Below are 26,410 nucleotides of genomic sequence, written 5' to 3'. Positions count from 1 at the left end.
TAATATGCATTCTCATTATATAGGCTGTTCAGGTGGAGAATAATGTAAATGTAGGCCTGCTCACTATTACATAGCCCCAGAGGTCAATTTTTAATCTCACAATTAAATAGAGGACTTAAAATAGCAATTTTGAGCTTTGCTGTTCTCCTTTAAATTCTTTACCTCCTCTTTCTCAACTTCACTTTTAGCCCATTATCTAAAATGGCAGTTCATAGTAGACGTACTCTAACGGGCATTTTGAACTTTTCCGGGGGTGAGGTAGTCTGCATGAAGGATATTGCTATGTAGTAGGGTGATAAAGTTTAAAATAGAGTTGCCAAAACTAATGGCTAGTTCATTGTTGTGATTATGTATTTTAATTGCTTTAAGATTTTCCCTATAAAAGCATTTGCTGGTGTTTACAAATTAAGATCTTTTACCCCCACCCCAATGTAGGTAAGTACTATGGTCATTAGGGTTGAAGGGGTTTTAGAGGTTAAATGATTTCACCAACATCACAGTCTGTTATGAAAATGACTTATGTCCTGTAACCTTTTATATCATGTTCCTCCTTCTCTTGTTGCTTTATTAAAACCCTGGGGAGGGAGAGGATCTTGCTCAAGATGTGCTCATGCTTTTGTATCTTTCAGGCAGCCTATGATGCCGGCATATTAATATATTTTAGGTGTGATACATGAAAATATGTTTAGATCATTTAGGAAGGAAAATTTTTTTTTTGCTTTGTTTTGCAGATGTACAGATCAGCTCTCAAAATGTCTTCTGTGTCTTCCGAGCGTCTTCTAAGACAATTGCATTAGCCTCCTGCTAGTTGACTAATAGAATTAATAATTGTAAAAAGCACTCTAAAGCCACATGCCTTATGAAGTCAATGCTGGGTATGATTTTACAAGTATGTGATCTATTTTTTCAAGTGAAAATGTTAACTGGAAAAGTTCTTGGCACACAGTAAAACATCGTGCAATCTGTTATTTGTCTTAGAGATAATAACTTGAGGGTGGCTATAGTCTTATGGTATCTAACTTATGACTTGCTGGGGGAGTTTCTTCCACTTAGAAGTATAACAAATGTGCTTATATTTACATAATCTGTCACTCTGAAAAATTATGATGATATAATTCCAGTAAAATTATTTTTTCTATAGCTACTTCAAAGTATAGTCAACTAAATTAAGCACATTTTTTAAAAAAACAGCAACTAAAGAACATGCCCCTGCCCCCACAACACAAAATAAAACCCAAATGACCTTTCAGATATTTCTTTGAAGTTTTAGCAGTTTAACAGTCTTTGCAATGTATATTTTTAAGGGCTCTATTCAGCATAAGGGGTCATGAGTCATAAGTGTTCTAAGTATCTGTTCTTGGGTAGAAGAAGGAACTGAAATTTTAGAAAGAGGATAATTTAATTAAGTCATATTTTCTCCCAACCAGTAAAGATGCTGGTTGAGTAGTCTTTAAACTATGACCCATTATATCTCTTCAATATAACAATAAATCAACTAAAGCTAAAACTTCTTTTTGTTTTGAAAAATAAATTAATTTTTAAAATACTAATGTATTTAGATCTATTCACTTTTGAGTATTTTATCTTGGTTCCCTTGCTATTTAAAATGTTGCCATTTTCCTAATTGCTCACCCTGGCGTTAACATATGGGCATAAACCATTTTCTCTTCATTTTGATGGAAGGATAACCTTAATGAATTAGATTATTTCTTCCTCATTTCTTCGTCAGTCCTGTCTTTTGATATAGGATTTTTATCTTTTTTTGTGTGTAACCTTATTCATTTCATTTAGGTGATTCAGGGTTGGATTCTAGTCATCTTAAGAAATAACTGTTAAAATACAAATGATATAGTTATTCAGTAAGGGAAGATTATATTGTAATAGTTAGTGAAGACATTATGTGTAATGGAAAAAATTAACAATCAGGAAATTCTGGAGGGAAAGGTAAGAGAAGTTGTATCAAACCTTCACAATTTTATGTGTAGGAATGTTTGATTACAACCTAAAATATCCTTTTCTGTAGACCAAGTCAAAACCATGCATATTTTGCTCAACCTTATATTTTAAATGATAACTAATTTTTTTCAGTTTGCTCATTTAGTCTTTTTTTCCCTGTTTTCCCTTTATTGACTACTAGTAAAATTCCCTTCGGTTTTCTGCGTATTTTCACACATTCCCAGGGCTTCTTTAGTCACTTCTGACAAAAGAATACAGGACTCCTAAAAGGTTGACATAACACATAAGACATTGAAATGCAAACATTAAAAAAAAATAGTTTACCAGTGTTTCCTTTTTTAACAGTGGTTATCAAGTTTTGTTAATTTTAGGGCCTAATAGAATGACACCAAGATGAGAAGCTCATATTCCCCTTCTTTCCTCCAGAAGTCAGTCAGGTTTACATTGCCTCAACGCCAACACTTTCACTTGAAACTTCACTCTTCCATCCTGTATATGTAATTTTGTTCCAAGAGGGAGCTTTTATAGGTATTTGGCGAATAACATTATTGATGTGTAAGAACAGTGTACTTTCTTTTTGTTTTTGTTTTTGCTTCTCTTTTTTTTTTGAGATGGAGTTTCACTCTTGTCGCCCAGGCTGGAGTGCAATGGCACGATCTTGGCTCACTGCAACCTCCGCCTCCTGGGTTCAAGCAGTTCTCCTGCCTCAGCCTCCCTAGTAGCTGGGATTACAGGCATGCACCACCACGCCTGGCTATTTTTTGTATTTTTTTGTAGAGATGGAATTTCGCCATGTTGGCCAGCTGGTCTTGAACTCCTGACCTCAGGTGATCCACCCGCCATGGCCTCCCAAAGTGCTGGGATTACAGGTGTGAGCCCCTGTGCTTGGCCCAGTGTACTTAAGTACCATTATACTATTTTTGGCATTATTCACTATGGCACCTTTTTACTTTATAAATGATTCCTTATACTCTAGTGCACTATCCTTGTTCAGTGATTCATATAAAAATTTTGCATGACCAGCTTTTCAGAAGCAAAGGTACACCTGTATATCCAAAGCCAGTGTGGTACTTCAGTACTTGTGAGAAATTATAGATGAAAATGACTAAACCTCATGTTATTAATTTAGATTTTCTCAGCATGTTTTGGATAATTGTGGTATAACTAACTGTTAGTCCTTATGGCGAAGTCAACTAACAAAGAAGTCTTGTTTAATCAGAATGTCACAGGTGGAATTTTCCAAGAGACATTTGGGGTGATGACTTACACAGCACTCGACAGCTTTTTAAGCTGAGTGATTAAGAAACAGCAGCCACGGAACCCAGTCCTCGACCAGCCTTTGTTAATGCATTCTTTAATTGACACTACACAAATTGTTTCTTAGTTTATTTTATATTCTCAAAGTTCTGACTCATTCTACTCCAGCAGAAGAATTTGTTCCAGTATTCTTCTTTTGACCCCAGTCACTGATGTCACTAACTTAACTTGAGAGACATGGTTGAGTTAATGTGTAAAGGTGAACCATAGCAAACTGCTAATATTTTGCTGTTTTGAGCTACACAAGGACAATGTCATATGGTTCAGCTTAATCTTCTTTCTTAGTCAGTTTCCAGTGTGCTCCCAGTGGTGGAACAGGTACTGTTTTCACCAGGCTGCATATGGACACCCAGAGCTTATTAGGTTCCCCAGCATGCTGGACAGAGTCCTAGGAAAACCTGATCTGACCACTGTGATGCATACCAGGTCTTTCTTCTGACTTTCAGGCAAGCCCCAAATGTGGCTTAAAGAAATTTGTTGGTAGGTCAGAGCTGGAACGTTTGTCATCCTCTGCTTCCTGAAAGTGATGAGGCAGTTTTCACTCTGTTTATAACATAGCTGTTTCTGTCTTTTTGACTATGAAGATATTTTGTTTGAAGCTATATTTACATCCCGGTTGCATAGGGTAACAATATTGAATTCCAATTTATGTTATTTATGTATACATATATGTACCATATAAATAAATGTGATGTATTCTATAAACATAAACACATATATGTATTTTATAAACATAACGTGTGCATGCTATATATAATATAGACCATATATAAATATATAAGCATGAATATATATTGTTAGCTACAATCGAAGGAAGAAATTGGGCAAAAATATATTTTCAGGAAGGAAGAAGTAATAGGAAGGGTAAACCTAGTAATAAAAATAAATCCTTCATTATTCCTAAAACCACCTTAAAATAATAAATGAGCCAGTCTTGGTTACAAAAGTAATTCTAAATGTAAATTGTTTGTTTTAGTCTCAACTTTTTGCTGTTTTTAGAATGGATTTTTTTCCTAGAGGAAGCATTTGATTATGCACCTTAAAAAACTTGCATAAGTAAAATATTCCAGATTCAATTGTATCTCTGTAACTTTCAAATAACACTGTATCTGCCTTTTCCCTGAATCTTTGCAGATATGGTCCGGAAAAAGAACCCCCCTCTGAGAAACGTTGCGAGTGAAGGCGAGGGCCAGATCCTGGAGCCTATAGGTACAGAAAGCAAGGTATCTGGAAAGAACAAAGAATTTTCTGCAGATCAGATGTCAGAAAATACGGATCAGAGTGATGCTGCAGAACTAAATCATAAGGAGGAACATAGCTTGCATGTTCAAGACCCATCTTCTAGCAGTAAGAAGGACTTGAAAAGCGCAGTCCTGAGTGAGAAGGCTGGCTTCAATTATGAAAGCCCCAGTAAGGGAGGAAACCTTCCCTCCTTTCCGCATGATGAGGTGACAGACAGAAATATGTTGGCTTTCTCATCTCCAGCTGCTGGGGGAGTCTGTGAGCCCTTGAAGTCTCCTCAAAGAGCAGAGGCAGATGACCCTCAAGATATGGCCTGCACCCCCTCAGGGGACTCAGTGGAGACAAAAGAAGATCAGAAGATGTCACCAAAGGCTACGGAGGAAACAGGGCAAGCACAGAGTGGTCAAGCCAATTGTCAAGGTTTGAGCCCAGTTTCAGTGGCCTCAAAAAACCCACAAGTGCCTTCAGATGGGGGTGTAAGACTGAATAAATCCAAAACTGACTTACTGGTGAATGACAACCCAGACCCGGCACCTCTGTCTCCAGAGCTTCAGGACTTTAAATGCAATATCTGTGGATATGGTTACTATGGCAACGACCCCACAGATCTGATTAAGCACTTCCGCAAGTATCACTTAGGACTGCATAACCGCACCAGGCAGGATGCTGAGCTGGACAGCAAAATCTTGGCCCTTCATAACATGGTGCAGTTCAGCCATTCCAAAGACTTCCAGAAGGTCAACCGTTCTGTGTTTTCTGGTGTGCTGCAGGACATCAATTCTTCAAGGCCTGTTTTACTAAATGGGACCTATGATGTGCAGGTTTGTACTTTGTATTGTCTCTTTGTACAGAAAAAGTTATTAGAAATGAAATGTGAATTCTTATATTCATTTTAAAACCAAGGTCCCAGTACCAGACAGATAGCCTGCTAGATCTAGCAGAAGAGATGGACACGCTCCATAGCTACTTCATACAAGTATATTCAGAGTTGTCTAAAGACAACTTTTAGCCTCTTATTGTGGAAAACAATCCTAGCATTTTTTTAAATTTGAGAAAGTCTTTTCATGGAATTAGCTAAGCTTCACAATTCTGGGCATATGTCATGGTAATTTGATGTTTTCACAGCCTTCCAAAAATGTTACTAATCTTTATGGTTGTACATGATAATAATTCGTGCCTTGTTCGAGTTTTAGATTGTAAGGCTTTTGCTATAATCTTTCTTTCAGTGAGGATATTTCCTGTATCTTGGATTAGGATTTGATTTTATATTCATCCTGACGGATCATATGATGGTTGCAGAGATAGTCCTGAAAAGGCAAAATAATTGCAAATGAAAACTGGGATATAACATTTTACGTTGATTAGAAAGAAGTAAATGTTATTTTAAGTATTAGGGACACCAGAATGACCTTGGTAGGGGCCAATAAAGCATTCCTTTCTGCATTTAAGGAAAATGGCAATAATTTATGAAAGCATTTAGTAATAATTTAGATTTTTACTTTTATTAAAAACAGCCTACCTTTTTGTTCTATCTTTCTGTCTTTAGTTTATGGCATATGTGAAATGGAAAAAAGAAACTGTTACCATTTTGAATAGAATGAAACATGGAACTGAGTCTAAATAAATGTATACATTTAATTTTAGTAATTTTAGCATAGTCAAAATTCATGGTCAGCTTGAGAAAGTGTATTAGTTTTTGTTACAGTTTGTAGATTTTTATTGTATTATAAGGCCAGGGGGATTTCAAAACATATTAGCTTTACTAGTAAGCTTTTTTAGGAATCATTAGAAGTACCCAGAGAACTAATGAAATAAATCCCTTAAAATATCAGTCATTTTTATCCACTTGATAGCTACAGCTCATTTGCCTCAGACCTCTCTGTTGACCTAATGCCATATAAGAAAAGCAGGCAAAGAGGTTGTAAATAACAGGTAGTGAACATATTTTGCAATTCTTGTAAGAAGAATCAGAAGAGAAATTTCCTGGTCCTTTAAATGTCAGAATGGCACTCATCACTTTAAGGGAGATATAAAGAACTCTTGAAACACCAGTTTCATCTTGGTAAAGTACTGTAAAAAATTCCATCTTAGTTTGTGAATTTCCACAAATAGAATTATTTCTGTGGAGCAGCAAGTTAACCCAACATAGTTATTATGCATGAAAGCTACATGCTTTGAACTGCTGTCTATTAAAGATCATTTCACTGTCTTATGTCAGATACACTCTGCTGTCAAACTATGATTGGGAAGCAAATACGTGTTTTAGATAAAAGGGTTGGAAGTGAATAATGTCAGTATGTGAAACAGTGTTTTATAATTAGCAAGTAATATGAAGTTAATACCTGGATTTCCGGCGGGCGTTTCAGTTTGTTCACTCTAGGGACAACTTCTGAGGGAAGCTGATCTAGGCTGTCAGGGAAAGCTCTAAAAACGAAAATTACTAAGGCCTATAGTTTGGAAGAATTCAGATTTTTAAACACACTTCCATTTCCCCCAAACAGTTATTTGTTAGGTTCTTAGTTATTTATAGTAAAGTTTATGTTTGGGTAGAAGGAGCTGGACACTTTTCCTGGGCAGTGATTTTAGAAGTAAAACAGATGTGTGAGCTATCTGAGTTTGAACTAATAGAACTAGAAATAAAACAGCTGATCCTAGACTATGCTGTCTGCTAAATCCTTGCAGCACACACCAAGGAAGACAAAAAGTGGTAGGAAAGCGCATGCAGGAACATAATCTTGTTAAGATCAATTTTTTTTCCAAGATAAATAATACTGCTAAAAATAGAAAAAAGTAATCTGTGGAAACAGTGCATGATTATTTCAAACAAACGATTGGATTTTGAAACGCATCTAAAGGGTTAACTTCAATTTGTGAGGATAACACTGAATATACTTGTAGATCAAATGCTAATCTTGAATGCTTTGCACATATGCCAGATACTGCTGCAGAAAAATGTCTGAAGATAAGTAACTTATTAGTATCTTCATGCTGAAATAAATATTGAACAGTTTTTCTATATGCATAAAATGAATAAAAACGCATCTGAAATTTCCTTTTTTACCAACAAGTTTGTGTTACTGAAATGCTATTTGAGAGATTCTTTCCTTGGTGGTTAAACTTCGTGGAGGCTAGAAGCTGTGGGAGATAAAATGCTGACTATAGAATTTCTTTAATGCAGTTTTGTCAGAAATATATAGTAAGTTAATGGCCTGTGTGTGTTCTGATAAAAAGATGTTGGTAAATATGAGTATTACAGACAGTCATTCAATTTTAGAAATTATATATAAGTCCATAATTTAAGCTAATTTAAGTAATAGATGAAGAATTCATTAATCCTTTTCAATTAAACTTGCTTTTTAAAAAACATTCAGAACAGTTGGTGGTTAATGATAGATTTATGATATTTTAGGCCAAAAAAAAAAAAGTAACAGAAGCCAAAAGCAAAAGGCTGAAAGAACTCTATGGCTTTGATCTATATTTTGGTTTGACATGGATGGTTTTAAATAATTTGAATGGACTTGAGAGCAAATATGAGATATACAGTTGGGAAAAAGAAGTACAGTAATTTAAACAAATTCTAAGATTTCCCGGTTTAAGTGCAAGTTATTTCAAATATACTTGGAGGAATAATTGAAATTTAAACATGCTTGTACTGATAATATCCACTTTTGTATAAATTAGATCACAAATCACTGAGTCAAAGAATTACAACTTTGTAAAAATACTGTCAAATAACAATGTTTCTTTGTGCTGCATAGTAGATACAGCCCCAGTCGGATAATGGAGGTCACTGTAAATAGCCATCAGAAAGCCAAGACTGTCCTTTCTGAGTGTGGCGTTTATCAGATTATCCCCCAACACCTTGAGGTAGCATGCCCAGTCCTAAAAGCAGAAGACATGTCAATTCTTTACCAAGAAAACAAGAGAAGCTATAATGGCTAGCTTAGAGCTAATTGATTTGACCAGGATGTTAGTTTTCCAATTTTTCATTTATCCAGCATGTTCTATCAATTGTCATGCTTAAATTTTTAAAAATAATAGATGCAGCATGATTGGTTAGCTTTTCATGTAATATTTACTATCTGTATTCGGCCATTGAGGCTCACATGGAGACCAATAATACAAGAGATCGAGTTCTTTAAAAAGTAATTACAGCTTCTTTCTTTTTATATTTTTCTTTTTGTTTTTTGAGACGGAGATCTCACTCTGTCACTCAGGCTGGAGTGCAGTGGCGTAGTCTCGGCTCACTGCAACCTCCGCCTCCCAGGTTCAAGTGATTCTCCTGCCTCAGCTTCCTGAGTAGCTGAGATAACAGGCGTGCACCACCACTCCCAGCTAATTTTTTTGTATTTTTAATAGAGACGGGGTTTCACCATACTGGCCAGGCTGGTCTCGAACTCCTGACCACCCGCTTCAGCCTCCCAAAGTGCTGGGATTACAGGCGTGAGCCACCGCGCCCTGCTAGCTTCTTTCTTTTTAATCTGCTTTATTATGCTTATATTTAAACCATTACTCAATGGAGGCCTGCATTAACAACGTGCATTGGGTGTTTGCATCATCTTTATTGGGGAGCTTTTAGCCCTCAGATCAGGTTATAAAAGTAGGAGTCTTGTCAAGTTGTGCTTCCCACGGGAAAGTGTTTATGCTATCCCCAAGTTCAGATGCTCATGATATATATGTTGCGTTTTCATATTAGTAAATTCTTTTTATTACTGCATTATTCAGGACTTTTAAGAAGGTAGCTACTGGTTTCCAGCTATTAAATTTATTTTGGCCCTTTATGAAATTCTAAGGCTAATAGAAGAATCACATGATTAACTTACCAAAGACTGTCTTATGTTTGAGCTAGGAGTGTTACATTTCTGTGTTGTAAATATTTTTATCAGAGTTGCACAATATGTCATGTTAGAAGCAGGAAGAACAGATTTTAGAGAAAGGAAGTCATCCTTTGGATTTGTATTTTCAACAGATTTAATTGTATGAGTTTATAGATCTTTAACATGTATCAGTACAATCATTTGAGCAGGGGATTACAGTTTGGTTTGAAAAAAAAATCAGAGACCATTAATCTCATTGTGGTTTATTTTGACTTGTCTTGAATTTTACTTCTAAACATTTATTTTTTGCCTTGGCATTTTCTTTTATCTGGAGTAGGAGGGAAGTTGTAGATCTTAGCAGGTTCTGTTTCTTTGTTTTTCTGAGTTGAGGACAATTGCAGTTTAGAAAAACTGGTGAATGAGACTTTTATCAGTTCAGACTGTCTGTAGAATGCAGAATGTTTGGCATATGAACCCACACTTCTTTTTCAGGACTGTGTCTCCTTAACAAGTAATAAAGTGTGGAAAATAAGACATATACTCACCCCAAGGCCATAAAGCAAGGCAAAGTTCTGGTATTTACCAGGTTATTTTCATCAGTGGAGATGGCAGAGCTAAATAATGTAGCCACCCTAGTAGAATAGTTCAACTATCATTACTAATCCCTTTACCTGCATGACAGTTAAATCTTTTTTGGCCTTGTTCATGACAGTTGGTGTCATCTTTGATTTTCGGTTTATTTGTTATCATTTAAAGGAACATGTATAATTTTGTTGAATATCAGTATTTTTCTCTATGCAGAATGTTTAGGAGAATAAATTGTGGTTATCGGTGGATCCAATCAAATTTAGCGTTATTCAACTCCTAAGAAAACCTTTTACCTTTCCTATGGCCTGCTCTGCTAACCATCTCAAGTCAGGAGGTTATTCAGTGTTTTTTATTTCTTGGATTGTTGTAATTACAGCATACGTGCAGCTGTTAGAAACACAGATATACAAGTAGTGTGCCAATATGGGGAAAGTTTGGAGAGAGAAAGTTGTTCTGTTTCATTTTCTGATTTCCTTCGTGGAGTCTGATTCTGACAATCATTGGACCATAGATCTCTTGAATTCTTCATCAGGTGATCCACATTTGAGGCAAATGTTACACATTTTCAGAATATCATACAAACCCTTGTTTAATTTTAATTGAAAGTCAAATGTAAAATTTATTTTTCTGTCTTACATTTAAGTTGATTCATACTTCTTTCATCTTTTAGTTTACATAATCAAAATTTGTACAGATCCCTTATTTTTTTCCAATTTCGGATTCACATCTAATAATAGCTAAAATTTACTAAGGGTTTCTTATGTGTGTATGTGGAGCTCAGTTTTTTACATGTATTAATCAACTCATCTTCATAATAGCCCTAGAAGTAAACACTAACCTTATGTCCATTTAAAAAAATAAGGAAACAGCATATATTAAAGTATCCTGCCCAAGATCACAGAGTTGCATAAGTAGAGATAATGGGATATAAACCATGTTAAACAGGCCACGGAAACCTGTCTTCACAACCACACTGATATATGGCCTGGCCAAACATGAGTCTGAGTTTATTGCCAATAGAAAAGCAATAGAAGATAGGCCAATTGCATGTAAAGGAGGAGACAGAAGACATAAATCAGAGCTCTTTGATGCAGTCTCTCTGAATCAGGTTGATTTTGGGGACTTGGGTGATTTCTTTGAGATTGTCTGCTATCTGCTCCGTGTAGTGTAATGCTACCTTATTTGAACTTACTAAGCTTCTATTCGAAATCAGTAAAAAGAAAATTAAATTTGCTGACTCATCTTTTTAAAATTACAGTGATTCATTTTCCCTGGTACTTGTGCTGCAGAAATTAGTTCTGGTAGAGCGAGTAAGGTGCAAATTTTGATGTAATCAATTAAGGATGTAATGTTTGATCCCCAAATTAAGGGACATTTCATCCATGTGTTTGACTTTTTTTGTACTCCCCTCATTTAGAGGACTTTGTTTTAGGAATTTATTATTTAAATGATGGTCTGAAAGTTGTCTTATGCTCTTCTAGTTACCAGGCACAATTTAGGTTGTTTTTTTTCCATGCAGATTACATGTTAAGGAGATACACTCCATTCCCATTTATGTCCTCCAAGGCTGTGTAATTAAGGTTTTATCCTCCGCCTACATTCAGTGCAGGAATGGGTGCGGAAGCAGAGAACAAATCAGAATGCCTTTAGAGTGTCCAATTTGAGTGTGCTGGATTCTCCAGCCGTGCTGGATCACACAGCTGTGTGATTTCATTGAATTCAGAAAGCAATAGACGGGTGGGACATAGTGAGGATTTCGGGAATTCATAGAGTCTCCTGGCCTAACATTTCTCCTTTCATGTTTAGTTGAACTGTTGATATAAGATTAAAGAATGCCTGCATCCTTTCATGTGTCCAGGAACATATTTGGGAATCTTATAATAAATAATGGTTTGTTCCAAGACCTGTTTTTCCAGCTGATGGGAAGCTCCACCTTGGAATTCATTGGCATTTCAAAGTCACCATATGTAAAAGTGAAGTTCCCCACAACAACTTTCTTTTTGCCTCCTTTCTTCTTTACTCCTGTTTTCAGCTAAGTCAGGCTGGAAATCTTGGAGTTACCTTGGATTTCTTTTTGATATCACGCCCCAAACACTTGAGTAGTATGTCCCATTGTTCCCTTCTTTATTCTTTTACTGTCACTTCTTTCAAGTAAATCCTTATTGATTTCTTTTCTGTTGTTCTAGCTTTATCTTCCCTTCTTGTCTCTTCCTTTCCCTTCTCTTCTCACCTCCTATTCTTTCCTCCTCCTCATCTTCCTCTCCTTTCCTTTGATTTCTTTTTTGTGTTCTTTCTTTTTTGTCTTCTTCTGTTTTTATTTCCTTCCTCATTCCTTCTTCTTCCTCCTCTCTTTTGCCTCTTTTTTCTGTTCTTTTCTTCTGTCCTCCTTTTTTCTTCCTTTCTCCTTCTCTTTTTTTCATCCTCCTTCCTTTCTCTTTTTTCTCCTGCCCTCTCACCTTCCTTTCTTTCTTCTTTCCTTTAATTTTTAAAAATTCTGTTTATAGATCAGTTGTCCTACATTTTATAGCAAGTATGGGACTACTTCTGTTGAAAAGCATATCATCTAATTATACTTGCTTATGTAAATGTCAGCTCTCCAATAAGACATTACCTTTCCAAATTAAATCTCACTATTCTTCTAGAAAGGATAATAGTAAGAACAAGGCTAGCACATTTTTATTACTTATTACATTTATATTACTTATTACATAGCAAGCACCATTATGTACCATATTCCATTTAAGGATTTGATAATGCCTCAGCCCTCCTCAATATTTCCTGAGAGCAGCTTGCATTGTCTTACTCTCGCTGTTGATTTTACTGGTTTTGTTTCCTTCACCTGAAATGCCCTTCCATGATCACTGCCTTTGAGGCTAACCTTCACATATCAGCTCATCTGTCCACAGCTCAGTTGTTACTTCTGGGAGCCTTTGCTGTCTCCTCAGTCTGGGTTAGGGGCTCTTCCTCTGTGTTGTCATGGAACCTGTTACATGTCACAGCAGAAGGATGTATTCCACTGTTGTTGTCTTTTTAGTTGTGAGCTTTTTGTGCTAAGCCATAGACATATTACGATTTTGGACTCTGTCATTCTTTTTGTATTTCTAGTGCTTGGCACATAGTAGATGTGTTAAAACAGCAACCTTCCCTGGAGGAAGGATGTTCTATATTTTCAGAGATTAGATTTTCTCTTTTCCCATTAAGATGCTCTTTAGAATACATGTGCAATTCTGACATATCTCCATTATGAACCAGCAGCACCTGCAGGTTGGATGTTGTAGAGGAGTGCTATGGGGAATTCACTTAGCTTTGTAACCCACTTGAACTGCATTTTCTCTTGTTTATTTTTACCATAAAAGATTGTCTTCCAAATTATTAAGATGGACTTTTTTTTTTTTTTTGATATGGAGTCTTGCTCTGTTGCCCAGGCTGGAGTGCAGTGGCATGGTCTCGGCTCAGTGCAAACTCCGCCCCCCAGGCTCAAGCGATTCTCCTGCCTCAGCCTCCCGAGTAGCTGGGATTACAGGCACCCGCCACCACATCCGGCTAATTTTTGTATTTTTATTAGAGACAGGGTTTCACCATGTTGGCCAGGCTGGTCTCGAACTCCTGATCTCAGGTGATCCGCCCGCCTCGGCCTCCCAAAGTGCTGGGATTACAGGTGTGAGCCACTGTCCCTGGCATATTAAGATGGACTTTAAGATTTATTGGTACTCTGTCATCTGAAATACCAGATAACTATAGAAAAATTAATTCAGAATTATACTGAGTAAATTGAGAGAACCAGTTTAGGGTAAACTGTTTATTGCTATTATGCAAAAAGCCAATAATAAAAATGTGCATAATGAGGAATATGCAGTATTTTCTTCTTCAGTGTGCCCAGTATAGGAGTTTAAGTTTTGGTTTCCCCTGTACCCTCCCCTGCCATTGGTTGGCTCTTATATTATAAATCCAAATAAGGGAGTTGTTACAGTGTCACTGATAGGAATAAACCTCAGAAATAAGCTATGCATGGCATGAGAGTCAGATGATGCCATGTAATTTGATTTGTTATTGAGATTCTGAAACATTTATTCTCCATCAAAAGTATATCGCTGAAGCACACTCTATATTCTGGAATTTTTTTTGAAGCACTATACATGCAGAAAAATTCCCAATGTATATAAGCAGATTAATTCTGACTGTAGTTATTTTCAGCTAAGATCGGCTCTTACAGATTTTTTTCAAGTTATTTGAAATATCAGTATTTGAACAGTGATTTTTTTTAACAACTTAGCTTTTTATTTTTAAGCTTTTACCTCTTTGACTATCAGCCCATAACCTCAAGTTCTCTTAAATTAGTACCCTTATAATTGTCTCTGTTGCTATCAATTATAGTACTTGAAAATGAACCACAACTGAGAAGAGGTTTGTGTTTAGTTCAAACAACTCTTTCTTTGCTGCATTGAAAATAAGTACATGTGTTGAAGTGTCATTTTAAGAGCTCTGAGGCTTTAAGAAATATTTTCCTTTGACATATTATTTTAGATATTATTCTTATTAGCTTTTGCTCCATATTATTGAGAGGAAAGAAAGAAACTGAGATTAATGACCTTGAAAAAACCAACCCTTTCATATTCTTCACTTCTACGGTAAAACAATTTTTTTGTGTGTGTGAAAAGACATATGTAAATAAATTATAAATGAAAGCCATGGAAAACACTTCATGGAAGGAATAGTTTTTAAAACTAGGGCTAAAATCAAATATAAAAAGCCATGCTAGTCCTTAGTCAGTGAAAAAGACTTTAAAGTCTTCTTTTTTGTGCCTTAATTGTTTTAGGTGTTTTTATATAACTTTAATTCACAATCAAAGGACTCCATAGTCAGTCATTTGCGTGTGGATGAAAGATGCATTTTGTAGTTTCTTGAAGAAGGCCATGTATGCCAGGCCAAGTCAGTGGTAAGGGTGCCAGGAAGCACTGTGGCCAGCGAATCGCAGGTAACTCAGGGGCCTTGGTGAGACATTTTCATCTGCTTACATCTCCCTTCGTTCATTCATTCAGTCAAAATGCATTGAACTCCTGCTTTCTTCTAGATGTGAATAAGACTATTCCTGTAGCTCAAGAAGGAATATAAACAGAAGCATTATCTTAGTAACAGCAGATTGAACCTTTGCATTTACAGCTAAGAATATTGATAGTGACAAGTGTGTGAGTTTGTCACTGAGTGAATTTACCACTTCCCTTCCATGTAATCTCTTTATCCCATTTGCAGGAAAAATGTACTTGAGTGATTCATTTTATTAAATAATAATCCTATCTATGCACATGTTACTGTTGAGTGTGCTATCTAATATGATATTCCCTAACAAAATGTGGCTATTTAAATTTTAGGCTGGGCATGGTGGTGCATGCCGTAATCCCAGCACTTTGTGAAGCCAAGACAAGTGGCTAGCTTGAGCCCAGGAGTTCAAGACCAGTCTGGGCAACATGGCGAAACCCTGTTTCCACAAAAAATACAAAAATTAGCTGGGTGTGGTGGCGTGTGTCTATTGTCTCAGCTACTCTGGAGGCTGAGGTGAGAAGATTCACTTGAGCCCAGGAGGCGGAGGTGACAGTGAGCGGAGATAGTGCCATTGCACTCCAGCCTGGGTGACAGACTGAGACCCTGCCTCTAAAAAAGAAATTTTTTAAATAAATACATTTCAGTTAATTACAAATAAATTAGTGAAATGCTGAGAAAAAATACATGAAAGTAAATTTAAAAAATAGTTCTTCATATTTACTAAGCCTGCTTGTGGCTAGTGGCTACCATATTGGCCAAGGAAGGCTATGGAACATTTTCATCATCTCAGGAAGTACTACTGGACAGCACAAATCCATAGTTCTCACGTGATCCTCACCATAATCCTATAAAATGACAAGTTGTACAGTATTATATCCATAGAGGCCGGGAGACTGAGGTGCCACGAGGGTAAATAATATATCTTTTCATAGAATCTGAGCTAGAGAACTTCCTCTAGAAGCAAATAAATACAGGCAGATGTAAATACAAATAAATAAAGGGTTTTATCTACAATTTTTAAATCCTACAATGTAAGTATCTTGAAGGCAGAGATGTTGTCTACCTCTTCAATATTATATGCCTAATATCTATCGCAGAGTCTGACACAAGCCGAACACTTAGTTACTACTAATTAGAGGGATAAATACATGTAGTTTTTAGCCCAAGCAGGAATTACAGTTTAATATAATTGTAAAAATTTGGATGTCTTTACCAAAGGAACTGCTGGCTTTAAAGGGTTATAATTAAAGTTCTGGTTAGTAAAAGAAGGAAGTTTGAAAGCTCTGCTCTTTATTCTGCTTGCACTCTCTTTTTAGTATAGTCACAGCTAAGAAGCAGTAAATTTTCCTACTCCGTGATGGATTCAGCCATTTGAAAAGTTTGCAATATTCTATGAATGTGGAGGCACTGTTTCCAGACAATAAGTTTCAATAAACCATTGCTGAAAACACTTATTTTGCATAATTGTTCTCACTGTGTATTTGTTTTTACCCTAGAAAAGAATAGATTTAAAATAGCATATCTGGGGCATGCAAATAAAATGAGTGTGGTCAATAGACACCAGTAGTGTCTCCTAAAATAATAAATTATGTTTTATTGTAGAATGGCATTTAAATGTTGTATGTCATCTATGTTTCGCTATGACTTGAGTGTACATCTACCAGTATAGAAAGTATAAAAATTGCCACATATAGAGCTTTTAGATGTTCTTTTTGAAAGAAAAAAGGAATAGAACACTGTCATTATGTTTTCCAAAACTGCCTTTTAAAATATGTGATTCTAATATTATATTAGCTTTTAATAATATATAATACTAATATTATTTACTGATATTAACCAAAAACGCAAATATGTGACCTATAGAAGTGTCAGTATTGTTCTTGCCATTAAATGAGATCCGTGAGTTTTCATTTTTTAGCTTGGCTTTTGAAAGAGCAGTCAATAGTACGAAGGTATTCATTCTTCAGCATAATTAAAATATATAGCCCTTAAAAGCTTCTTAAATAATGAAGTTGGCACATTTTCCCTGGGTTAAAAAAAAAAACACACATCTAGACACGAACACCAACTTCAAAGACCTAACTCGTTTTTTATAGCTTAGTTAATCCTAAACCAAAATGCTTTACTGATAATTTTTCACAAAGTTGCCTTTCTTTCGTAGTCCCTTCTCCTGATAGTATTGATTCGTAGCCTGGGTTTTCTGACTTCTTAGGTTGTTTTTAAATAACAACAACCTTTTTAGTATGTTGGGATGCTTAGTAATAATTTAAATCCACTTCAAAATCATATGTTTAGGGATTTCTTAAGTATATGTATGCTCTTTGTTCAGCCCTTTCAGTGTGGTCATGGCACATGAGGCTTAAAGATTGCAAAATCAAAGAAATAGTGATGATGCCTGGTGGTTTCTTGGGAATCTTGGTTCAACAAGCAGAAGTTCAAAGCATTTTATAATAGGGAAGCTTGGCAATGCAGATGCAATGTGAAAGCTTAAACAAGAAAATTTTTATCTCTAGATTTTGCACACTTTCTTTCTTTGCCTGTGTTAAAGAAGAAGGGGATACATCTGAATTTGTCCCTTTTGAATTAAGTTTAAGTTCCAGAACAAAGAACCTGATTGATGGCTATCCATTTAAATATATATATATATATATATTTTTTTTTTTTTTGCAAATAAACCTTCTCTTTACCTCCAGTGAATTGGGAAATACATGTAGAGATTTTTACAATATTATGAATTATATTTCAGTGCAAGTTTTAGTTGCTTTAGTCACTTAAATGCTAGATTAGAGTGTTCTGTGCTGTATCCTTGAGTGTATGGCTTTGAAATCTCTCACACCATTGAATGATTCTCAGGTTGCTGCCTGGAAGGGTGCCCCATTCTTAGCTTTCTGGCTGGTTGATGCTCTGTCATTGACAGACTGAAATCTATGTGACTGGGGTGCTGGCTATAGACATTGCCTAACGTGAAATGTTACATCCTTTGATTAAAGGCTGTGGGAAACTTTTGTAAGATCCTATCTTAATGTACAGTAAATGTTGAGTTGTTTATATATTAATGCACATTTCTTAGAACTATAATACTGGACATAAATTTAGAGGTTGCCCCAGTTGAAGAAGCTGTTGGCCAGAGAGGTTAAGTAATTTGATCAAGGTCACATCTCTTTTTCATAGGAAAAAGAATACTTCAGTCTTAGTGCTGTACAATAGAGGTACAAACATATCTCTCAGTGTACTACAGCAATATTATTTGCATTTCAAATAGAGCCTTTACATGATTTTGAGATGCCTGAGACTTTTCTCATGCAGTGATTTGGATATGAACAGCGATCACACGTGTCATTTTTGAACAGCTGTTGAAGAAGGCAGAACATGATTATGCCACTTGCTTAATATATTACATCTGGTTGCTGGGAAAATTTAAAAATTCCCTGGTGGTTGGAAGAGAAATTTTTTCCCTTTTTGGAGTATTTCATTCAAAAACTCTATTTTAAACTCTGAATTTTGGCTGCTCAGTGGTGGCTTAATTGTACTGCCTATTGAGGTGCACACTGAGAATGGAGGAAGGATTTTATGCAAAGTGCCCTTTGAAGGCTTTCATAGTCCTGATTCCATGTAATTTCATAATTTGGGAAAGAAAGCAGAGCTGTAGTGATTTTTATGGTGGAATTATTTTATTTTACCATTCAAACATCTCCATGACCTACTCATGTGAGAAGTTGGGAGCCCTTTGCAATGAAACAGAACCTTAATCAAATAAGGCTATGGAAGATTTTTCTTGTTTTTTGTTTGTTCTAGATTGGGAAACATTCAAAATTCTTTATTTACGTGGTTCTTCTTTGCTAGTATTTCCTGCATAGTCAATTCATCTTTTTGTTTGTTTCACTGTGCTTTAATTATAAGCCATTTTGGGTGGTCATAGGAGCACCTTTATTTTACCTAAAACAGAGACCTCATCTTTGCCTGCAGCCTCATTGCTGTAGGAACTGAACAGAATATTTCCTTGGAGAACATCTGCATTGAGTAATTTTTGAGCAAGTGCCTCTAGTTTTGACAGTAACGCTTCACCTTTTGAAAAGAAATCCCATGTGATTTTGATGCTTCTGTAGGAATGTGATTTGAAGGAGGCAATAGTAAAATGTACTGTGTTGAAAATTGTTTTCTTAGTTTAAAAAATGTATTATTAAGTCTTTCAAATTATAGTGCATTTATTACTTACCTTCACCTGTTACTTTGGCCTACAGTGTATAACATAATGAGCCTCTCAAAGAGTAGCTGTTGAGAAATGAAGAGTGAATTTATTTGGCTCTGATTATTCAAGTGATTTCATAATAAGCAGGAGTACTATTGTATTTTTTGATGTGGAATACTTGGCAGTACCCTCCCCTTCCCCTGCAGAGGGCCCATTGAATTAATGACACCTTGGAAGTAAAGTCCATTTCTTCTGTTCTCCAGGTGACTTCAGGTGGAACATTCATTGGCATTGGACGGAAAACACCAGATTGCCAAGGGAACACCAAGTATTTCCGCTGTAAATTCTGCAATTTCACTTATATGGGCAACTCATCCACCGAACTAGAACAACATTTTCTTCAGACTCACCCAAACAAAATAAAAGCTTCTCTCCCCTCCTCTGAGGTTGCAAAACCTTCAGAGAAAAACTCTAACAAGTCCATCTCTGCACTTCGATCCAGTGATTCTGGAGACTTGGGAAAATGGCAGGACAAGATAACAGTCAAAGCAGGAGATGACACTCCTGTTGGGTACTCAGTGCCCATAAAGCCCCTCGATTCCTCGAGACAAAATGGTACAGAGGCCACCAGTTACTACTGGTGTAAATTTTGTAGTTTCAGCTGTGAGTCATCTAGCTCACTTAAACTGCTAGAACATTATGGCAAGCAGCACGGAGCAGTGCAGTCAGGCAGCCTTAATCCAGAGTTGAATGATAAGCTTTCCAGGGGCTCTGTCATTAATCAGAATGATCTAGCCAAAAGTTCAGAAGGAGAGACAATGACCAAGGCAGACAAGAGCTCGAGTGGGGCTAAAAAGAAGGACTTCTCCAGCAAGGGAGCCGAGGATAATGTGGTAACGAGCTATAATTGTCAGTTCTGTGACTTCCGATATTCCAAAAGCCACGGCCCCGATGTAATTGTAGTGGGGCCACTTCTCCGTCATTATCAACAGCTCCATAACATTCACAAGTGTACCATTAAACACTGTCCATTCTGTCCCAGAGGACTTTGCAGCCCAGAAAAGCACCTTGGAGAAATTACTTATCCGTTTGCTTGTAGAAAAAGTAATTGTTCCCACTGTGCACTCTTGCTTCTGCACTTGTCCCCTGGGGCGGCTGGAAGCTCGCGAGTCAAACATCAGTGCCATCAGTGTTCATTCACCACCCCTGATGTAGATGTACTCCTCTTTCACTATGAGAGTGTGCATGAGTCCCAAGCATCGGATGTCAAACAAGAAGCAAATCACCTGCAAGGATCAGATGGGCAGCAGTCTGTCAAGGAAAGCAAAGAACACTCATGTACCAAATGTGATTTTATTACCCAGGTGGAAGAAGAGATTTCCCGACACTACAGGTGAGGCATGGTGGGGGTGGGGTCAGGAGGAATATACAAATAAAATAATAGAAAATATCCACAGAAAGAGGGCTGAACCAGGAATTGTTGGGAGTGATTCCGATGACTTGGGGAAGTTATAGGAGAAGACCACATAAAAGATGATCACAGATTTGCAGGTGATATAGTTACAGCTGTGATCACTGTAGATTTTAATTTGGTTCCTTCTTTTGGACTGTATGTTCATGTTTCGTACTTGTTTTATACCATTTACTGATTGTCTTTTTAAATTCACAGTGATTCTAATAATGCTGATGAGTTTACTAATTTACTGTAGTCCCTTTATTTATCCTTACTAAATATGACTCCACATCCTATATTTTTTTGACAGAGCTAAATGAAAGATGCTATCGTAAGTATATCCTATTCTCTATTCTGAGAAAAAATTTTGAGAACCTGTTGCTCATTTTTATTTTAAAATGAGATTATATATTCTTCTGACTTTGAATAATTCTGCAACATGCTTGTTTAGCATAAAAACAGTAATCTAAAGGTGAACATTTTTGTACTATGTGTGATTTGGATGTAGACTTGCTCCTCCAAGCAGGTGAAACTGCTTGAGTTATTCCAGATTCTTAAATGGATGTGGGATGTTTGTGTTTTCCTTCTGCTTTCACTCTATTCTCTTTAAAAACATTAACTTTCCCAGTTAATCTTTTATAATATCTAGAGATAAGCATAGGATATGTATCTTTATTTCATGTATGCATTCATTCTGTTATTAATTAATTTCAAAAATCCTATTGTACCAGGCATTGAATATACAAGAGAAGACATAGTCAGTGCCCTCATGGAACTTACAGTTTAGTAGGAAAGATGAGACACTTAGATGATTACAAGAGTAATTAGTGTCATAAAAGATGAAGTACAAGGCAGTGTGTTTGAATATAGTGATAACATAACCTAATATGGTAGATTAGGAAATTACTTCCTCGGGAAGGAGCATTTAAACTGAGACTTGGTTATAAATAGGAATTAGTTCAGCAAAGCATTGGTGGTACCCTGCGTTTAGGTATTATTTAGTGCTCATTGGGTACTTTCTCATTATTATGCCTTTCAGCATCAAAGTAGAAAGCTTTACTTACTATACCAATATCTTAGTCTAAAAATCTATTCATTTCAATTTCTACATCCCATGATATTAAACAGTTTCTTCCACTCCTTTTAAAAGTTTTGTGTTAGTGCGAGTGTGTGTATGTTTTTTCAGTCACCAGTAATGAAGCAGTTCATGTCCAACAATAGGCTAATAATGTTAGATGTTAATTTGAAGGGCATCCCAATGTTCACAGTGAATCAAAATGTTCAGAAAACACTTACTTGAGATTTACACTGTTTAATTTATAAGGTCAGCCCTGGGAAAGACACAGTCCTGCAATCAAATATGTGTTCACACTTGCAATGAGTGTTTCTGGCTCCTCTGATGTTAGCTGCATGTTAATTTATTTCTGAGGCTCGCAGACATCAGCTGCTTTCTGAGCTTTACTAGCGTGGATATGTGCGAATGTGCACATTGTGCATGTACATTTGTTGAGTGATGTAAAAATCAGATAGTCCATTCTTTTTTTGAAAAGGACAAGGACAACTATTTATTTGAGAAATCTTCATGATTTTCTTTAATCATGAGGAAACCAGCCAGAACACACACACATCTTGGACCTGCACACCCACGTATGTGCACACACCCATGCACGCACACACACTCATTCTGATACATCTAGCTACCAGCACAGTTGGACAAGTGGTTTTTCTATTGATGCAGCTGAGGCATTGCTTGAGAATGTCTGGGAAAACAGGGTTTTCACGTGCTTTAGGTAAACAAAATAATCCCCCAAGAAATAAAATATGAATAAAACTATTACTGAATAATGTCAGAATTTAGTTAATATTCAGTAATGAAAGTAAGCTCTAGAGAAAAGAGAACTAACTATTCTTTTCTTGTTCACCACTGTATCTGCACGATTTAACGCAGTGGCAGGATGCCTAATGGGAGCTCAGTGAGTATCTTTATGTAAATGAGATCCCTGTGAGTTTTTGACTTCACAGTAGTTATGAATAAGCTGAGATTTCCAGGTGAGTTACATTTTAATGCTTCACTATTATATGGTCTTGGAACCCTTCTGAGGACCTAGGCTTCCATACCAAATGACAGTTATCTGTCCATTTTGACTTTAAGTCAACTTCTCAGCATTTTATTAGCTAAAAATTGAAATAGCACTTGTCCATAGGGCATTAAAATATTCTTGCACTTAGGTTTAAATCCTGATATAGTTTGGCTGACCAGGGATCCTTTAAGGTGCCGAGTAGTTTATCTCTAATCTGTTTCTGAGTTCTTATAGAGATATTTGAAATTTGGAGCCTTACAATTTCAGAAGTCACAGCTTAGTAGAAAAGATAAAGAAACTCGACTGAAAGCTGAACAGTAATAGTGGCCCCAGAGATGTGAAAGGACATAGTCACGTGGATGTTTAGAACTTGATCTGCTATCAAAGCATTTTCTAAAAATGCCCGCCTTTTAAGATAAAATAAGAGGACAAGTTTACCTTATCGCGTAGTATCTTTATAATTAAATTTGTTTACTCAGATTATTCATGTTGGGAAACTTCTGCCATAATTCTGTGTTATTTCTGTGAAATATTCTAGGCTTTTGAGTGCTTTATATAGAAGACTTAACGGTGTAGTAAAAATTAGCATAAGCCGTGAACTGTACAATATGTGAAATCATTTAGCTATAAAATGACTATAGCTGAGAAGCAGAAGAGTTGATCTAGAGCTCTGAGTGAAAAACCTCAGTGTCGATTCCATTGCATGGGTGTTTTCTTTAAGAACTAAGTTAAACTTGGTGGAACTGCAAACATGATCTAGTCAGCAACAGGGATTTAGTACATTCACTTAATGTTTAGTATTTACCTATAATACCACTAACTCAGACTATAACTGGGTTATTATATTCCACCCATGAATGGTTTTCTCACTGCATTTCTTTTATTATTTGTCATTTAATTCAACTGTGTACCTGCTCTCTATTAACTGCTACTTTTCTTATCAAAATTTTCAGTGTTATAACTTAGGTTTTTGGCGTGAGTAGGAGGATTACTTCCCTACAAAACAACTATACTAGATAAAACATATTTTGTAATGCATTGCCAGACTTCTACAAAGTAAGAAAAATTTTTGGAGCCTTTGTTCTCCCTTTCATCAAGAGTGCACTAAACACAGAGTAGGGAGAAGTGAAGGGTAAGCTTGGAATGTGAGGTTACACTGAGGGCAAATGCCAATGTCGACGTTGCATTTGATCAGAAGACTAAGCCTGGAGTTACTCATAGAGAGAAGGGGTTGAATCTGAGTTTTGCTTTAAGCTTAGATCTTGAAGGTGGCTGGGATTTTTACATTAGTTCTCCCTCTGACTTCTGGCATAATTAAACACAAATTTGTCTGTAGAAAAGTACTCCAAATTTTACCTCCAAGATATTGATAGATGCAGTTAAATCTTACATGAGCTCACTATTACGAAAATTCACCATATGGACAGGAAAATAAGCCACCATGTGTGAAATCAGTAGAAAACACAAATAATAGATGTATATACCCAGTCACTTCAGATACAGGAGTTTTCAGTTATAAAATACTAATAAGCATTCAAAGATACGAATGTTACAATTAAAAAATCATCAAGCAACATGAGACTATATGAACAGGCACTTCGCAAAAGAAGATATTTATGCGGCCAATAAACATATGAGAAAAGCTCATCATCACTGATCGTTAGAGAAATGCAAGTCAAAAACACAATGAGATACCATCTCACGCCAGTTAGAATGGAGATCATTAAAAAGTCAGGAAACAGATGCTGGTGAGGATGTGGAGAAATAGGAACACTTTTACACTGTTGGTGGGAGTGTAAATTAGTTCAACCATTGTGGAAGACTGTGTGATGATTCCTCAAGGATCTAGAACCAGAAATACCATTTGACCCAGCAATCCCATTACTGGGTATATATCCAAAGGATTATAAATCATTCTACTATAAAGACACATGCACACATATGTTTATTGTACCATTGTTCACAATAGCAAAGACTTGGAAACAACCCAAATGTCCAGCAATGATAGATTGGATAAAGAAAATGTGGCACATGAACACCACGGAATACTATGCAGCCATAAAAAAAAGTGAGTTCATGTCCTTTGCAGGGACATGGATGGAGCCGGAAACCATCATTCTCAGCAAACTAACACAGGAACAGAAAACCAAACACCACATGTTCTCACTTATTAGTGGGAGTTGAACAATGAGAACACATGGACACGGTGGCGGGGGGGAGCATCACACACTGGGGCTTGTTGGAGAGTCAGGGGCAAGGGGAGGGAGAGCATTAGGACAAATACCTAATGCATGTGGGGCTTAAAACCTAGATGACAGGTTGATAGGTGCAGCAAACCACCAAGGCACATGTATACCTGTGTAACAAACCTGCATGGTCTGCACATGTACCCCAAAACTTAAAGTAAAATTTAAAAAAAATCAAGATCATCAAAAAATTAACAAATAACATTGTTTTAATTGAGAAGTATAACTCTTGAAACTTAAAACATATGGGTTGATTAAACTACATATTAGACAATTAAAGAGAGAAATGAATTAATCAAAATGAGGCATTAGAATATTTAAAAGAGAGCAAGGAGATGCAAAATATCAAAGACATTTAGTAAGATATGGAATATAATGAGCTGTTGTATCATACATCTAATCAGAGTCCCAGAAGAAAGAAAATATACAGAATAGAGAGTAGGTAATCAGTATTTGAGGAGAAAATGGAAAAAGATTTTCTAGAACCAATGAAGGACATAAATACTCAGATACAAAGAAGTGTAGCATACACTAAGCAGGATGATGTATACGAATAAATTCAGTTACACACACATTGTAGCAAAAGTGAGAATGCCAAGGTAGAGACATCTTTAAAAACAGCTGTAGACTAACAAGAAATCGACTACTCAGAAAAAGACATTTAGGTTGACAGACTTTTTATTAGCATCAATGGAAACTGGAGGAAGGAGGAATTTTATTCAGAGTTCTGAAAAAATATCAAATAGTCAACCTTGTATTGTCTGCCCATCAAAGCTATCTCCTAAGAATAAGAGCAAAGCAAAGACATTTTCTAATAAGTGAAGACCAGGGAAACATCTGAGCAAATCTAAACAAACATTGCCTGTCTTGTTTATGTAGTTAAAAAAGGAACAGACTAGGCGGGGCATAGTGGCTCACACCTGAAATCCCAGCATGTGGGAGGCCAAGGCTTGAACCCGGAAGTTTGAGATCAGCCTGGGCAGCATACCAAGATCTCATCTCTAAAAAAAATAAAAAATAAAAAAAAGATCTGAGAATGATGATTTCCAATTTCATCCATGTCCCTACAAAGGACATGAACTCATCATTTTTTATGGCTGCATAGTATTCCGTAGTGTATATGTGCCACATTTTCTTAATCCAGTCTATCATTGTTGGACATTTGGGGTGGTTCCAAGTCTTTGCTATTGTGAATAGTGCCGCAATAAACATGCATGTGCATGTGTCTTTATAGCAGCATGGTTTATAGTCCTTTGGGTATATACCCAGTAATGGGATGGCTGGGTCAAATGGTATTTCTAGTTATAGATCCGTGAGGATTCGCCACACTGACTTCCACAATGCAGCACACCAGCATGGCACATGTATACATATGTAACTAACCTGCACATTGTGCACATGTACCCTAAAACTTAAAGTATAATAATAATAAAAAAAAAAAGATCTGAATATAGTGGTGATTACCTGTGGTCCCAGGTACT

The 26,410-nt window shown here is 36.3% G+C and overlaps 1 protein-coding gene across 9 annotated transcripts in view; it reads left to right on the top strand.

Annotated features, from left to right (window-relative positions):
• TRPS1 (transcriptional repressor GATA binding 1) overlaps positions 1 to 26,410 on the top strand; it is a 259,423-nt gene that overhangs the window by 46,774 nt on the left and 186,239 nt on the right. For 4 of the 9 annotated variants that reach the window (XM_063726793.1, XM_002819370.6, XM_054518785.2 and 1 more), the window contains 3 exons: positions 732 to 889; positions 4,408 to 5,336; positions 19,413 to 20,542. In XM_063726793.1, coding sequence (XP_063582863.1) covers positions 853 to 889; positions 4,408 to 5,336; positions 19,413 to 20,542 — 2,096 coding nt within the window. In that variant the 5' untranslated portion in view covers positions 732 to 852. The remainder of the gene's footprint in view (positions 1 to 731; positions 890 to 4,407; positions 5,337 to 19,412; positions 20,543 to 26,410) is intronic. The other 5 variants (XM_009244043.4, XM_009244044.4, XM_054518786.2 and 2 more) reach the window with 2 other exon arrangements.

Source organism: Pongo abelii, chromosome 7 (genome assembly GCF_028885655.2).
Source record: "Pongo abelii isolate AG06213 chromosome 7, NHGRI_mPonAbe1-v2.0_pri, whole genome shotgun sequence".
NCBI classification, from domain to species: domain Eukaryota; kingdom Metazoa; phylum Chordata; class Mammalia; order Primates; family Hominidae; genus Pongo; species Pongo abelii.
This window is presented reverse-complemented; position numbering and strand designations above follow the sequence as displayed.